Genomic DNA, 16,916 nt, shown 5'->3' on the forward strand with positions numbered 1-16,916 from the left:
TTTCGTCGAGAAGTCATCGGGCAGTTTCACTGCAAGTTGCTCCTTTGCTCAGAGATTGCAAAGGCAGAGGCTATCGTCGTCGAGCCGGTTTAAGTTTATCATTGTCATAATGGCCTATTTCGCTCAATGGCAAATAACTGACATCAGTATTGTAAGCGAATATTTCGTACGCATCGACTTTCACACAGCACTTAGATTCGCTACCATCTAATTCAATTAAATATTTGCTTCTTTATTTATCTCGTTGCAGTACTGTTATCACAATGACATTGTTACTGTTGCTACTTTTAGTTTCTTGAGGGCAGCGGAGAATTGATGGCACGTGGGATGGATTTTCGGAAACCTAGGTTAGCAGAATACACGGCCCCTTCGAGCTTGTATTTATGCCGGTATCCGCCAGATGTTTCGCACTGTTCACAAAAAATGCAAATAAAAATACAATGGAAACTACCATTGGTAGGATTTTCATGCGATAGGAAAAGTGCAAATGTAGTCATGTGGAAAGACAAGGAGTATAAGTACATCTCAAGCGCGTAAAGTAAACAACAGTAAGGAACTCACCATTCTCCGCTTGCGTAATGTCAGCCGAAAAGAATGTTGAACAATCGCGTACGGTGTGGGAACAGGCTCCTTAATCAGCATTCTTTTTAGCTCAATTCATTAGTTCTCTCCCCTGATTTGACTAGTGGTATGTGTTCGTAACAGCCGTCTTCGAAGCCGGTACGGAGCATGAGGCCGACGACATTAAAGAGTAGAATCTCCTCGATATAGACAATCGAAACGAGTCCATTTTGGCCATACAGCTACATCTTTTAGAAAAGAGTGTATAGAAACACCCAGTGTATGTGTACTATTCTTGAAGCTAACATCATTTGGCGCTTCGGCAACGTAATACGTTCGTCCTTTCTTGTAGATTTCTCCTTTCTTCATCATAGTTGCCGACATGTGTTCACAGTTTTCAATGTCACAGTTACGTAACATGATCTATTTGGCCGCAAATCGTAGTTTCAATGCACAAAAAAAATGGTCGAGGAGAACTCGCCGGCTAGGCGCTAAGGTACGTTATTTCTAATTTTGAATACAACTATCAACAATAATATGCAAAAAAAATTTCGTGACATAATGGGGATGCATATTCAAAGTGTAAATAGCAAAAAATGTGCGAAAGGTTTTTCTTTCCTTTCTGAATAACCAAAAAAGAGGCTTAAGCTGGGAAACGTTTCAAAGGACAAAATTTTTGCAAACTTGTGATTTCATCTTTTAGGAAAATAGCGCACAGAATAGCGTTGAACTAGGATGTCCCAGGGTGACATCAACACAACTGAGAAATGTCGTAAAGTTTTCTCAGACCCTTCGAACACTATCCTTCACTGACTAGTTCCATTTAATGTTCAAGGTCATGATCAAAGCCGTATATTCGAATTTTTGAAATAATGTACCAGTGATGAAAAGGCTATCGTACCTCTAACCTGCAAAATTTAAAAGATTCTTCTGAAATCCCATACGAATTTCCGGTAAAACTATCGATCCTCTGCAAATTTGAAATGATAAAATGTATGGTACAGTAGACACCCCTGTATACAGCGAGGTTCCAAATAACGAAAAATGATCTTTTTTTTACCATTTTCCTGTTGTTAGCTGAAGAATATCGTTCATTAATGCAAGATGTTCGACAGATAGAGAGTCGCCATCTTGATCCTTGGCTGCACTGATGGTCTTGATGAACAGCAGGATCACACCAAACAGCAAACCTCTGTTGAGACGAAATCCTTCTCAGTCAATTTATCAAACTGGTTGCGTTTTTCAATGCTTAATTTATTTTTATTTAAAGCAATAAAGCTGTAACCTTTCCTCAAGCGCCAAACACTTGTCTTACGACGCAGGAGTTTCGGTATCTTGTAACAAATCGATACCAAAGGGGAAAGACCTACAAAAATCGAGTAACTGATTTGTTAATCGTCTGTTTCTATCTCTTTAATTATATTTTGAAATGTCTACTCAAAGGGCTCATAAAAAAATTCATTGTAAACTCCGTAAATTATGAATTAATTATCTTTTAAAATATTACTCAGTAACAGCCTGCGCAGAATTAATAACCATTCTGGTTTATTGTGTTACCTCTCACATTATCATGATCTGAGTTCTGTTCAAACAGTTAACTGATTCAGGAAATTTTGCCGACTAATCTTACAATGCAAGTTTCATCAAAAACAAAATTCGTTTAAATGCGACATCATGAAGGAATCACTCTTAATTTCGCAATCATTGCCCTTGGAATTCACAAACTTAATTGGCGGAATTCAACTGTTTTTTTGTTTATAAATTTCGAGCCCGATTTAGGACTTTTTATTTACACCTAGAGTAACTTACTTCCCTCATTTTGTGAGATAACTTTCGGGTGCACTATTTCAATTCCAATTTAAAAACGCTGGGTAAAGCGCTCACAAAATGTCTATCGAAGTTCTTCATTATGTCGTCATGGAAACCTTTAAAATGCTAATGTATTTAACCTTTGTGTCAACCAAAGGAAATATCCCAACAGTTCGAACCTTTCATGTACCTGCTCGTTTACGCTGAGAAGTTATTTCCACATCTTATTGTATTTTGCGTGAAAGAAGAGCTGTTCCTTAATCGGACATCAAAAGGAAATTATTTTCACAGCCATCTATCGACGGCCTTAAATACAAAGTAGGTCAAACATTCGCAAAAATTGGTTTTAAACGAGCAAGAGTCCTTTTGACTTTACGATAGTGAGGTGACAAGGTACTTTGAATCTCTGAATAATTTCGCAGTTATTCAGCGGGAGAATATTCGCTCGAAAGCTGATTAAGAAGTGAGGATGCTGCCTGAAGAGAAAGTGTTGTATCCATTTATCGGCGATTCGCTCGGACCATGAGGATTTTAACAGCAATATAGAGAGCAGATGGGTACTGGTTGTTCGAAATCGGTTGTTGTTATTTCCAACACGAGCTGGAACCCCCACAACGCGCGACCCAGCCAAAGTTCTGCATCGCATACATCATCGACAAAATGCTCAGGATCCACCATAAAAACTCTTGCGGAAGCCGCAATGTAAGTATCTTTATCTTATGAAAGACTGAAATACTATTATGCCAACTGCTTTCAGGCCGCTTTCAAAAGAAAAATGTCGGTACTGTGAGAAGTTTTGACCAAGGAGCAACTAATTTTCCCGACGATGTGGACCATGAACGAACGCATCAGTTCCCTATAAGTTGGCAATCGCTTCTTTCCTGGAGTACCGAATTCATTTATCTCTTTCTTTCGGCGACAAATGCGATTATATCCACAAATTCCTAGTTCAAGCAAGAACGAAGAAAAATCTAAAAATCAATTTTTTAGAACATTCGAACGGTTGTCATGAAAAACAAAACCATAATCTCGAATATGACTGAGTCAGTCGGAGAATTATAAGCTGTTACTCAATATAAATTGTTTTTAGTGAGAAATGAAGCAGATTCTGATTACGAAAAGGAAAACCTCCACAGGCAAAGGAGCAAAGCAGACAGATAAACCAGCTAATCGATATGAACTAAAATTACCGACGAAAAATGAAAATAACGTAACTTTGCTTCGCGTTAAATCTTCACCTGCTAAACGCATTATTAAGGAATAACCTATTTCTCTATTGCAATCTCGTTTCCTCTCTTCCACGCTAATCATGGCTTTTTTTCACTCTGTAACGACTTCACCGAGTTCTTTAGTCCAAGAGTTTAATAATAAATTTTGAAAGCATAGATAAAGAACTTTGAGAACAGCTATACGTATTTTCAGTTTTCAATTGACACTTCAGTTCTTCACCAGGCTATTCATATGCGCATAATTTTCGGCGTTTCCTAGACGCTTGGATGGAAATGCACATGTCTGACGAATTGGCTCAAAAAAACTCTGTTCAACTGTAATTTTACGCTTGGGGATAACAATGAACCGATGTTCTAACCTATGAACGCGGCTATAATCTAATAACTAAGGGCTGTAAGACCATAAATCTGCGAAAGAAATTATTTTTATGAAGATAGAAAGCTTTTGTCTCCCTGTACCGCTCACGAAACACGAAAGCAGGTGTGTAAACAAAATAGGGTTGAAATTCATTCAGTGCAGCCGCCAGACTATTGTTCTTTCGAGTCAGCATTTGCTTCGTGTTGACACTTCTTCGCCGCCACAACGAGCCAAAGAAATTACATAAAGAGCGAAAAGCACCGAACATTATTTTTTGGTCAGCTTTATATCTTGAGACTGTGCAGTGATTGTTAAATCTGTAGAACGAAATAAGCGTTTTGATTTAGGGATTTTCTTTATCATTAGATTGACTTAATCATGCGCGGCTGATATTCAAGGAAAGAAAGAGAAAAAGTGGCCTTTTTTAATTTTGCAGCTTATCTAGTATAAGGATCAAAAGGCTAGGAAAATGTTCTTTGATGATTATGTACGTAAATTGAAATATCAGCATAAATCTTGGCTAGTTTTCCGACAAGATTTGATGAGAGCGAAACGTTGAAGAAATGAGATGTGCTAAAGAATATTAAGTAAATGAGAACTGACAAGAGAACGATAATAGTCCCGAAATCTCGAAAAACTGAGTCGAAAATTGACTGGATATTTTGACAAAGTTCTGCGGTAAACCATCTGGAAAATATGAGTGGGATGAAAGCCAACGCGGTTTCTTAATATCTTAATCATCATCACCTAGAGATCAAAATCTATGTAAAAAGGGAGAAACGAAGAAGGACCTTTTTATTTGTTCTGTTAAAATATATTTCCATTTAAACATATATATTCTTAGTTTTTCTCGTAAAGTCGAGCGATTAGAGTGATAAGAGGCTACTCAGAGACATCCCTGGCCTTATCAAAGGTTTGATGTACGAACGCACATGATTTCTTATACTCTCTCACATTCGATCATCGTTCGTCCGCGACAAAAGACTACCTCTACGATTCCAATCTTAAGATGATGAAAAAAGAAAAAAATGGGTGCCTATGTTTGAAATAATATTTCTCTTCTTTTTCCATGAAGTTTTCTGTCTCTTTTGGGGTGAGGGGTGGGGAAGATATTTCGCCGACAATAAACGAAAGTAATGAATACAAAATGCATTAAAGCCAAGTTTTTAACTTGCGCCACCTGCATTTCATCCCAGATAAGAACACCAACAATGGTCCTAACAGTGGAAATGTTGAAAGTTTACAATTACAACACACCGTGAAAGATTCTAAACATGTTGTTCACTCAAAATACATTTTTAGCTTCTGATTGAATGGTGGCTGAATTATGCAAATAATATTTTCAGGGTGGAGTGGGAGAGAATGTTGAAGCTTACACTTTTTCGTGCTGTAGGAAATGCTCATCTACAGAAATGGTAGTAAATATTATTGTTTTACATATTGACAAATCTGCTTCAAAGGAAAGTAACTGAACGCTCAAACTTTACTTACGGGACCGTTCTTTCAGTTGGAGCCCATTTAAGCTGAGCCGTTCTGAAGCCGAGGAGCTTCTGTCTCAAGCGGAGCCTGGTGCCTTTGTATTTTCCCATGACATGACGTCAGAGTTATTTCTCTCGATATGGTGAGGGTATTTTATGGCTTTACTTCTTGATCTTGTTTTACCTCCTAAGAGTCTCCTGGCTCATTGATGGCGGAACTTTTACCAGTCTCAATGTCATAATACGAGTAAGAGTTTCTAGTGGGTTTACGCCTCCAGTAGATGGGATGCCAGAACATCACAAGTTGCCCGGCACTAGTTAGTTGACTGATACCCTGAGGAAAGTGAGGCATTACTAGAGAAAATTTTCCTGTCTAACGATAATGAAAAAAGCGTCTTAACACCGCAACACAAAAAAGACTTACAAATCACTTGTCCTACCTAAAATGGGTTAGTTTTACTTAGAATACCCCCTCAAAACCACAGTTTCTTTCAAATGCCGCACAAAACTCGTATAAATTCAAGAGTGCACAGTAAAAATTAACGATCGTGTCATATGATGATGCAGGACTTTCAATTCAATTGTAATCCTTCGGTCGTATTCAAATTTCATGCAGGAAATAAATTGGATCTGATGTCACTAAAGAAACTTTCACCAAGATGCTCCTTTAGCACTTCGATTACAACTCCCCATAAAGCTAAAATTTAGCTTTTTAAGCAAGCTCTCGAACTAGTTTTTTACTAATAACCAAAAATTTCCCTTAGTCTTATTTGCTCAAATAATTTTTAACCCTCTCATCACAAATTCTCTTGGCCATTGTACACCGATGGCAAGGCGGGGTGCGAGAGGAGAAGGAGTGGTGGGCAAAACAAGGTGTCAACCTAAAATAAGGAAATTTTGGTGTCCTTTATTCTTATGCTTAGATGAATTCCTTTCTCACGCCCACTAACAGGAAGGTTTCTGAAATGAAACACTTTCTAACCTTGTTTTCTGCAGCGCGGGAAAATACGTTTGCCATCATGCCGTGTTAACACGTGACCAAGGTTACTACGTTGGCGCAAGACGCTTTACGACAATCGGAGCTGTAGTTGATTATTTTAAAGACCACCCTTTAGGAGAAACCACTTTAAAACAAGAGGTAATGTGCTAAAAAAAGATTCACTCCAAGGGCTAAAGAATCGTTCATGAAACGTATTGCATACGCCTAAACGACATAGAGTGTATTGTCGTGTATTATTTCATCATGCAATGTCAAGAAAATTTCGGAACTTTCTATTGGCTATATTAGCGGCAAAGTTGTCTATAATTCTCAGTGAAATACTTTTCACATCCGACTTGCGGATTCAAAATCAAATAAAGCCATGAACTGCAGGAAAAAAAAGCCTGAAAGAAGTTGAGAATTCTTGGGAATTTGAACCAGTGCCTCCCAGATACTAGGGTTATCAACTGAGTTGAGAACGTAAAATGGCCCCCGTAAAAGAGTTTCAAAGCTGATGTTTCAAGCGTTAGGGCGAATTCGCTCAGAATTCGTCAGAGCGTTCGCTCTGATGAAGGGCTAACGCTCGAAACGTCGGCATTGAAACTCAACTCAGTTGATAATACTAAATTACCCTGTTATACTCTCCCATCGACAAAAACTTTAGAAACTTACGCCACTCAGATACTAGTTGGGCAATACTACCCCTAAGACGTATTTTCCTCTGTGTTCTAGTTTAGGGCACTCAACCCAAGGATTACTTCTCAAGTACAAGTCAAACAGCATCCTGATTTCACTATCTCTTGTCCGGCACAAATTTCTACAAATGGCCACCCTGCTGGTCAATTTCAATGTGATCAGTCGCTTTCCATTCTCCAAACGTCTGTCGGTAGTAAGACTAACCAATCACAATCTCCTAAGATTATGTTGACGTCACATCTCTCAGGGGAAGAAAAGACTCCTTCAGAAGACGATGGTCAGGTGCTGGTTACCATGAATACTGATGGGCAACAACCTCCGAGATGCGCTCCTTGGAACGATACACTAACAAAAAAACAGCTAACAAGAAGTATGGCAATTGAAAGGACTGACTCCTCGGGAGGTAGATATCACGCTTATTTACATTGATACGAGACGAAAATTAAAACTTAGGAAATATGACAAGCCGCAAGCTTTCAGCTAGCTGAAAAATATATTCAAGAAAGGTTAAGGGTAACTATTCGTTCATTGCAGAAGTTGATTTGGTCCGGAAAAAACGGGAAAAATTTCTCAGCATCTTTGGTGGTTCGAACATCAACAATTAAATGTTGTGTAAATATGAATTAAAAGTAAAGTCAAGCAAATATTTAATTGGAAAACCCATACCACTTAGGATGAGGGAAAAACTGAACACACCAGTATAGCGAAATCATTTCGAGAAGATTAAATACGATGCAAAAGCCTTTCAAAAAATACATTCAAACAACTGTATTCAATTGTTTTTTAACGGACAATATATTCATATTTTCAACAGAAATTCAAGAAACAGCTCTTTCACCATTGTTACCTACAAGAAGTTCAGTGATAAAATGAGGAATGGCTCATTTTATCAGTTTCTTGTTAGTCACATTCGTTCGAAAAACTGATTATGGAGTTTTCTTGAACCGAGCTTCGGTTAAAGAGAAGCCTACAAGATGAAAATGGCTCACCCTCTCACAGTCTGGACACGTTTTTTGGCAGTCCTTCGTTTAGAGGTCTCTAATCATTACAGATCGTTATGGAAGGGAAATAGAGAAAGACAATCCAATTCTCGGAGCGAGAGAGACATGAAAATGTTCCCCGGGTTTGTTCATATGATATTTTTAGCATGACTACGATTAGTCAAGGACATGCACACGAACCTATATGGTGCGTCACCTTTAATAACCTCCAAAGTGAAAAAAATTGAGTATTTCTGGTCCTCCGAGGCTTGTTCCTTTTTAGCTCTAGGATAAATGACTTTTAAAAGAACAAAGCTTTCAATCTAACACCGTTAACGTTGTTGCCGTGCTTTATTCGCGCGTGCAAGTTTTTTTGTCTTGCTTTGTGACTGAAAAAAAAGCTAACCAATTGAAACTGATTTTCTATTTACAGTAATGTTACAAATAAATAGAAAGAAAAAATATTTTGACATGTTGATGTACTGAAGAGAAACATCTGGAGAAAAATTTCGGGGCAACGACTGATCAATTCATTTTAAGGCATGGATTGGTGTTCAAAGTCTATATATAATAACTATTTTAAAACACGACCATTCCGCTTAGCACTACATGGTAAGAAATCACTAAATCACCCGGTACATCGGCTAAAACATTAAAATTTCAAATTTTCAAGCATTGGCGATGAAAGACGGTATTTTATCCAATAGAATACCGTCTTTCATCGCCAATGCTTGAAAATTTTTAGTTTTTCATTAAATAGAAAAAGGATAGTGGAAAAACTCAGTCTGTTATTATACAATTATGTAATATACAACACCAAGCAGAGAAAAGCTTTGATGGAACATTTTATAATAAAATTGTGAGGTTAATGCCTTTATTGTGTTCACTTGAACCCTAACTTTGATAAAGCTGCAAGTTTTCTGATATGACCTTTGTCCTCGAAATGGAAAAGTGAAAATAACATATTTAGACGTAGGTTCCGCCGAAATATTGTTCTTGCCTTGCCTATGCGCTATAAGGTTTACATTTACCGTGGGTTGTCTTTGGTAATAATTTGTCGGTGGCACATGCTCGCTGTTTGCCTTCAACACTTTTCTTTTCACATTCAGGCATGAACAAGATGATCACACTGAGGCACTGTAGACCTCTGAATCATGAACGCTTCAGGACCAGTAATTGTAATATGAATACGTCAATGCCATGTAAAACTTCACATATGTTTACCACAGTCTTTCCTTTTCCTACTACGGAGACCGACAATAAGAAAAAACTTTCTTTAATGAAATGAAACCCCTGGCCTTATTTGGTTTAATCCCTGGCAGACATTTTCAATTCAATCTGATCACTTTCACATTTTTCAGCAGTCCGAGTCTTCGTTTGAGTCAATTTTGGGAAAAAGCCTCGTGTAGACTTCTCCTGGTTTCTTAGAGGGGCAAAGGAAACATAACTGGAGACATTACCAGTAGCATAGGTTAACCGATACAGTCGCCATTTAAAATCACAAATTTAAATACACTCTTCCTCTGGAAAGTTTTTCACTTTCTCAAGAAGTGTCTAGAGTTTGGCATGCATGTCATTTTCATTTTCTTCTACGAGTTTTTTTTTCGTGGGTCTTCTTTGATATAAGAATAGAAGAAGAGCTAGGAGATCCAAGAACCATCCTTTTTTCCACATCTTTAATAGGTGTTTATTTTCGGGGGAGGACTACAGATACCTTATCTCTTGTTCAACTGCAAGCTAAGGTACTCCCTACACCACCCACGCTGACTAAATCAATTTTTACCCAACATTTTTCAACCTTCTCTGCTAGGTCATCTGAGTCAAAACATTTAATAATCGGGCTTGAGTCTGAGATGTGGTCTTCCACTCGGGACACCAGGCAGAATCGTTTACCCACTTTCTTCATTTGAAAGCCAATTTTCTTCGCTGGCCAAGCACTTGCAGAACATTTTGACTTCCGCTTCCTTTCCTTTTAATTTGAAGGTGTGTGGATATATGTGATTTTTCAAGTTGGCAGCGGAGGGCTCCAACCGTTACATTAAGTCATACAACTCCGTAATTTCGTAAAACATCCGGTCTGCAAAAGCGTGTAACTTTGGGAAATTTTGTAGCGAAGCTCTTCAATTGTGCGTGCCGTTGCGTGTGAATACGAAAACATACCAAGGGAGGGGGGAGTGAGGGGTTCAAGAAACTCGAGACTTATGGGTGAATGTTTATAAAACTGGGTCTTTACTACAGCAAAAAAAGGAAAAAGAAAGAAATTAAAAGAAATGAACTGAAGAGTTAAGCTGTCGGTGATCAGGCACACTCTGTAATGTTGAATAACTTAATTCATCAAGTTCACAGTCATGAGCATTTGTTTTGGCCTGACTGGATCTAATTACCACAGTATACAGGGCAAAACCAAAACCATCACAACAGCAAAACAGAGCAAAGAAAAATATCACAAGATGCCTATGGAAATGCAAAGTAAAAAGAAGCAAATAGTGAAATGAGAGTGATTAAGTCGAGATTTGTTCAGCTTCAATCTAGTTGAGGGTCTTAGGATGATGGCACAAGTTTTTAAGACAAGTCAGCTGCTAGCAGAGTGATGTATCACCAAAACAATCCCAGATTTCTTTCAATACTCCATTGAAAATTGCCCCAGCTAATACAAAGCTTTAAAACTTTAAAACTTTACTTCGCACGTACAGGAGCAAGGTAAATTTTGAAGGCTCCAAGCAAACATTCAGCTTGAACTGCACATAAATCAATTGAAAATTAAAAAAGAAGTAAACAAACAAATAACAACATTCCAGGAGAGAATACATGTTTACCCAAATTAAATATCAAATTGTCCAATTCAACTGCAATAAAATTTCCTTGAGGTTTTTATTTTTCCTGAAACATGTATTGACTTTTCAATAATAATAAGAACTGATATAGTACTTATCAATTAATAAATTCAAACATTATTAGATGATTTAATTACAGTCATTTGAAAAGTTGTTGGTAGTATAAATTTTACATAATTTTATTATTAACTGGAGGAAATTCTGACATTGACTGTTTATTTGTTTATCAACCATTCACTGTTACTTAACTGTAATACAGGACAAGAAATGAAAATTTTAAAACACATTATAAAGTTTTCATGCAACAATATATTAGGAATATCTTATTGCTATGTTGTATCTACAACATTCTAATGATGAGAGGTTTTGAGAGTAGTGATATAAAAACATGACATTTTGGCAATGACATGTCACCATTGTCAAATGCAAATGGTAATAAGAGAATGATCTCCTACAATAACATCAAACTTACCCGTAAAGTAATGTAAAAGTGCATTTGATTTGAATCTTACAGTACAGTCTAAAAAAAACAGCATAAGCATATGTATTGCACAAGTTTTCTAAATCATCATCATCTGTTTTCACAATATCTGATTCATTAACCAAAACTATCAGTCTTATCCCCCTTACAAAAGCAATCTACATTCTCCTTCCTGTACCCATTTAGTACTGATCACTTTGAGACACACACTCCCAGCTCAGTGAGCAACAGATACACACTTTAGCTCTCTGACAATGATAGAAATAAAAAACAAATATTCAGAGAGCCATTAAATTTTCATAACAGAAAAGCACTGGCTCACTTGTCAACTTCAATCTCCATCAATTACTTCACAAGGGAGTTACCCCGTTTTTCTAAATTAAAGCTAAATTCTGATAATCCCTTAAAGTAATGCACAACTGGAAACTTTGCCAAGTTAAAAGAATTTAACCAAAGAATACCACGAAAATGTTTTTTTAGATCAGGAATCAGTGCATGAGAGATGCCTTCTAGACAAAAAAAATCACTTGGAATAAGTAGCACCATAAATGATAGAAAATAAAAATGATAAAAATGAAAACGAAAACTAACAGATGCTGCTTTTCACTGTCCTTAGCATGCTTCCTTCTCCTTTATACCACTCACCTATATGTTTTATTACATAAATGAATAGTAGATGAAAAAAGCCCCAGTAGAGCAAAGGTGCTCAATTTTGTTCATTACAGATCACAAGACACAGTCATGCTATCATCTCTCTGCACGCAAAAACATAAAATTTACGCCTTTTCTAATGATTGCCTCACCTGCTACTCTGTGCGATCTAGTGAGAAAATTTCAACACCTGATCTTCTATAATTCCAAAGCCCTCAATGTCAATGGAATCATCTTTGACATGGAGGGTTGCAAATGCATTAGAATCTAAAGGAGCTTCCACAATAGCATCAAAAATATAATGGTGAATACCCTTTTCATCAACTGCATAACTGTATTGATGTGTGTGGCCATGAAAACATGCAATCACACAAGGAAATTGCCATAACACTTCCAGAACATCTTGGTAGTTCCACAATAATGTCATGGTGTCTGTGAATCCAGGGTAAATAGGGACATGGCTGAATACCACAGCCTTTTGGCCATGTTCTTCGGCAGTTTTCAGAGTAGCTTCGAGCCACGACAGTTGTTCTGTGCTGATCGCACCATTAAACCTCACAAACCGTCGCTCTAAGCCATAGAGACCAATAGGACTGTCCAGATCATCATTTTTATTATGTCTTTGTATTATTTCACGAGCTTCTTTATACTGGCAGCTGCTTTCGTCAACGCCAAGAAGGCTTATGTCGTAACTATCCAGGTAAACGAAACAAAATTTTGGATGAGGTGTAAACGAGAAATAAAATGGTTTCGTTTCCAGCCTCACAAATGAAGCTCTTTCATCGCTGTTTAGAAATGCTGCGGTGTGACGGTTGTTTGAAGGATGAAGAACAGATCGTTCAAGTTCTTGGCGAGAGAAATTGTAGAGCTCATGATTTCCCATGTTGTGAAAAACGGGTACACCATCCGGAAGTTTGGAGAACTCGATCATCACGGCTTCGAGAGCTTCTTTAGAGAGGTTTCTTCCGCTGTCATTAGCGTCGATTGAATTTGCATTAAAGCCGTCAATGATATCTCCCAGTTGCACTATGAAGGCTGGAGAACTCTTTGCATCTTTCCAATGAGAAACAGCTCTTCGAAGGCAAGTAAGAGCGTTTCGGTATCGTCGCCATTTTGTTTTCTGGTAGTTCTGTCGATCGCAAATGTCTGCGTACTGGATGTCTGTGATCAAACCAAATGAAAACAAGACATCGCTTTCCCTACTGCCCTCGCACCTCATCATAGCGAAATTTTTCTGCATCTCTACCATAATTTTTTCAACAGTTGCATCACAAATGCTTCGTTAGCATTTTCAATTTCGCTCCAGTCTTACTGGGGGAGGTCTGAGTACCAATGGTAGCAAACCAAACCAGCTGACCAGTAGGTAACACTTGCTGACAAGTGATGAGGGTCAACACAAATAAAAACAGACGTCATGAATTAACTCTTGTTTTAATTTTTAACACTGCTTTTAAAATATGATTTAAGAAATAACATAAATATCCACCATAAGAGTTAGACTTATTATCTTGACCAGCTTAATAAATAATGGATTAGTAAATAATTGAGAATAACTCCAATGCTGTTTTCAAAAATTGCTCATGATTGCAATTTCTTCAACAATAAATAATGTACCAAAGTGGGCGAAAGAAGTACAAGTAATTAAAACTGTAGATTCTAAAACAGCACACATTTTGATAATTTTGGTAACAGACATGAAAGACTGCAATAATTCAGTTATATAATATAAGTCTGTGTATTAAAGTAATTTCCCCTTCACTTTTCTATGAACTAAAAATTTAATACATTAGTTCCACTGATTTATGTTAAGCACCGAATTGTGCGTAAAACATCATTAGATCCTCACTAATATAAGGTAACAGAAATCTTTACACCTCATTCTCTACAATTTGGCATTTGTAAATTATTTACACATTCTATAGGACCTAAGAAAGTAATGAATTTCTCTGACCATTTTTCCCAACTGTCTCAGCTCACTACAGGTGGCTGTCACCATTTATGTACAGCTTAGAGACATAAAGAGTCTTTAGAAATGCAGTTGAAATGTAAACATGGGTAACATTTTTATTAACACACTGGATACCATAGCTAAATTAATTAATATAAACAATATGGTGTGGAATATAGTATAGAGGAAATAGCGCTCTGTAATGTTCTCACCTTATTATCACCACTACAACAAAATTCCACTTTATTAAAGTGTTCTCTAATCCAGTTTTAATTAATTTTTTTAAAATTCTTTTATGAACATTAATGTACACCATTAACCAAGTTATTGCCTTTGGAATATGTTTAAAAAATAACACAGAACTAAAAAATTAGAGATTCAACCAATAATTTGCAGCCCAAATATTTTGATTTTTTTTGCTCAAAAGACATTTCAGACATCACAACCTTACATAAGAAGACAAATACCAGTAAGAGTAACTTTGCTGACTAAGCACACAGTAGGTTGTGCTGAGAAAATGTCTAAAAGGGTTTTGGTTATCTCCATCTCTAATCCGCTTCAAATTAGTACCAATTTAGCATTGCCCATACCCTTAGAGACTGTTCCACTTATTCAAAAACCCCTTTTGCCCTATGAATTTTCTCTAACCTTTGGATGAGGAGGGATATGGCATTTTCTTTATTATTTGAAGCATTTTTTATTAGAGAAAGCAATAACAGAGACTAGCAATCAAGGGAGTACCATATCCATAGCTTATGCCATACATTTACAAATATGTACATGTATCCAACACACTAGAAGTATTATGTCTGAGACAACTAGGGATGTGCAAGAACAATTTACCTCCAGAACAGCATGAGTCTTCAAGACCCATGTAAAAGTAAAATCTTCCTCCCACTCCACTGAAAACAGCCTGCTCTATCAAGTAATTCTATATTATTCCAGGAACTGTTCGCAGTGCAGCAAAATATACATCAACCCTATTTTACAAACAGCAGCATCTTGATGAAGCATCACATTGATAGCCAATTAAATATTACTTGAAATGGGTAGATCAGTTCAGATCTGTTAAAACATGTACTTGTTAAAGAAAAGTGACCCAACGATTACCATCATTTTTTTACTGGAAATTATCATAACTGGGATCAATTTTTTGAATAACACTTTTTTTCCATAACATGCAAAATGGTATCAATAAAAAACTGAAATGTATCACGTACTGCCTGCCTAAGCCATACAATTTGCTAACAGGATTTCAACATACCCCCTTTAATAACTCCTTTTTCTTTGCACAAGCTTTCTCACTACCATGATTTTAAAATTCAAACCTTTAAATTTGACGCAAAGAAATTTACAAAGTAGGTTAGCAATTGACTTTCAACATTTGACCTTCTATTTGACACCAAAACCTTTAAAATTTGTCACCAAGTTTTTCACAAAGTATGTTAGTGAAAAAACTTCAATACTCGACTTTCTATGACACCAAAACCTTCAATAATAATAGCATCATTGTTAACATGCAGTGTGGCAAATGCATTGGAATCAAGAGGTGCTGTAATAACACCATCAAAAGTCAAGTGATGGATACCATGTTTGTCCATGAAATAATCATCATAATGAGTGTGACCATGGAAACAGGCAACCACACATCCAGACTGCCAGAGCACCTTTAGTACATCTTGGTAGTTCCAAAGCAGATCTATTGTACCACGTCGAGGCCTGTTTCCTGGAGAGATTGGGACATGGCTGAAAATAACAGCTTTTTGATCATTTTCTTGAGCTTCTTCAAGGACTGCCTGCAGCCACTGAAGTTGAACAGGGCCAATTGCACCATTGTACTCAACGAAACGTCTGTTTAAGCCGTGAAGACCATCGGCACTTTCGAAGTCGTCATTCTTGTTGTACTTACGCACCGTTGCCAGAGCTTCTTTATACCTAGGACTACCTTCGTCTACACCGTGGAGGCTTACGTCGTAGCTATCCAAGTACACGAAACAAAATTTGGGATGAGGTACAAACGAGAAGTAAAATGGTTTCGTCTCCTCCTCGCTTGAATCAGGCAGGCTTTGATGCTTTCTCAAATATGCAGCACTTTCACAGCTGTTGGAAGGGTGCAGAATAGATCTTGAAAGTTCCTCGCGAGTAAAATTGTACAGTTCGTGATTTCCTAAGTTGTGAAACACGGGAATTTCTTGTGGAAGTTCAGAAAATTCTTTCATCACTGCATCCAAAGCTTCTTGAGAGAAGTTACTCTCGCCATTATTTGCATCGATTAGATCTGCGTTAAAGCCATCGATAATGTCTCCCAGTTGTACGATGAACGAGGGAGAATTGTTTGGTCTCTTCCAATGTTCTACGGCTTCTTTCAGACAACACAGAGCGTTTCGGTATCTACGCCACCTCGTCTTTGCAGAGTTTGGTCGATCACAAATATCTGCATACTGGATGTCAGTGATAAGGCCAAATGAAAATAGAACATCAGTATCGCCATTGTTCGGATCCATAACGGCTTTACCCCAGAAAAAACGTTCTCACGCCAAAGGAAAAGTAACTCAGAACACCGCCATTTTGGCGAATGCCGGAATTATGCCGGTCCTTTATTGTTATGATAGCGGCTTTGGTTTCTGATTGGCTGAATATATGGCAAGATGTATATTAAACCAATCACATATCGTCATAACATAAACAAACGAGTCCAAAGCTCCAGGTAAAACCCACGTGGCACCGGCGGAGTAAAAATGAAAACAAAGGCATCTTTGTATACAAATTTAAGTCGTCTTGAGCATTCCCTTTCACACACGCGACGGAAAAACATTTATATTCCTTATTCTTTTAGAGAAGATACAGGATGTTCGGAGAATACTGGAAGTTTTTTAAACCAAGAGGCGCAGCTGAGAGGATTACAAACTTTT

The 16,916-nt window shown here is 37.3% G+C and overlaps 3 protein-coding genes across 3 annotated transcripts; 1 reads left to right on the forward strand and 2 right to left on the reverse strand.

Moving 5' to 3' along the window:
- The first annotated feature begins 2,430 nt into the window (after positions 1–2,430).
- On the forward strand, positions 2,431–8,944 carry LOC131793856 (uncharacterized). Its single transcript, XM_059111358.2, has 6 exons — positions 2,431–2,688; positions 2,793–3,072; positions 5,465–5,578; positions 6,432–6,573; positions 7,147–7,513; positions 7,925–8,944. The coding sequence occupies exons 2-6, from the start codon at positions 2,924–2,926 to the stop codon at positions 7,981–7,983; spliced, it is 831 nt and encodes a 276-aa protein (XP_058967341.1). The 5' UTR covers positions 2,431–2,688; positions 2,793–2,923; the 3' UTR covers positions 7,984–8,944.
- Positions 8,945–10,931: 1,987 nt separating this feature from the next.
- On the reverse strand, positions 10,932–13,356 carry LOC131793855 (manganese-dependent ADP-ribose/CDP-alcohol diphosphatase-like). The gene has a single exon (XM_059111356.2). It carries the CDS (start codon positions 13,303–13,305, stop codon positions 12,226–12,228), a length of 1,080 nt encoding a protein of 359 aa, XP_058967339.1. The 5' UTR covers positions 13,306–13,356; the 3' UTR covers positions 10,932–12,225.
- Positions 13,357–13,515: 159 nt separating this feature from the next.
- On the reverse strand, positions 13,516–16,564 carry LOC131793847 (manganese-dependent ADP-ribose/CDP-alcohol diphosphatase-like). Its single transcript, XM_059111342.2, has one exon. It carries the CDS (start codon positions 16,506–16,508, stop codon positions 15,450–15,452), a length of 1,059 nt encoding a protein of 352 aa, XP_058967325.2. The 5' UTR covers positions 16,509–16,564; the 3' UTR covers positions 13,516–15,449.
- Positions 16,565–16,916: the final 352 nt, after the last annotated feature.

The sequence above is a fragment of the Pocillopora verrucosa genome, chromosome 9 (genome assembly GCF_036669915.1).
Source record: "Pocillopora verrucosa isolate sample1 chromosome 9, ASM3666991v2, whole genome shotgun sequence".
In the NCBI taxonomy this organism is placed as follows: domain Eukaryota; kingdom Metazoa; phylum Cnidaria; class Anthozoa; order Scleractinia; family Pocilloporidae; genus Pocillopora; species Pocillopora verrucosa.

Bases quoted from the DNA above. Each gene is read 5' to 3' on its own strand.
- LOC131793856 (XM_059111358.2), top strand. From the start codon at position 2,924: ATGGGTACTGGTTGTTCGAAATCGGTTGTTGTTATTTCCAACACGAGC. The intron at 6,574-7,146 runs GTAATGTGCTAA...TCTGTGTTCTAG, and splicing joins AAACCACTTTAAAACAAGAG to TTTAGGGCACTCAACCCAAG. The intron at 7,514-7,924 runs GTAGATATCACG...TATTTTCAACAG, and splicing joins AAGGACTGACTCCTCGGGAG to AAATTCAAGAAACAGCTCTT.
- LOC131793855 (XM_059111356.2), bottom strand. From the start codon at position 13,305: ATGGTAGAGATGCAGAAAAATTTCGCTATGATGAGGTGCGAGGGCAGT.
- LOC131793847 (XM_059111342.2), bottom strand. From the start codon at position 16,508: ATGGATCCGAACAATGGCGATACTGATGTTCTATTTTCATTTGGCCTT.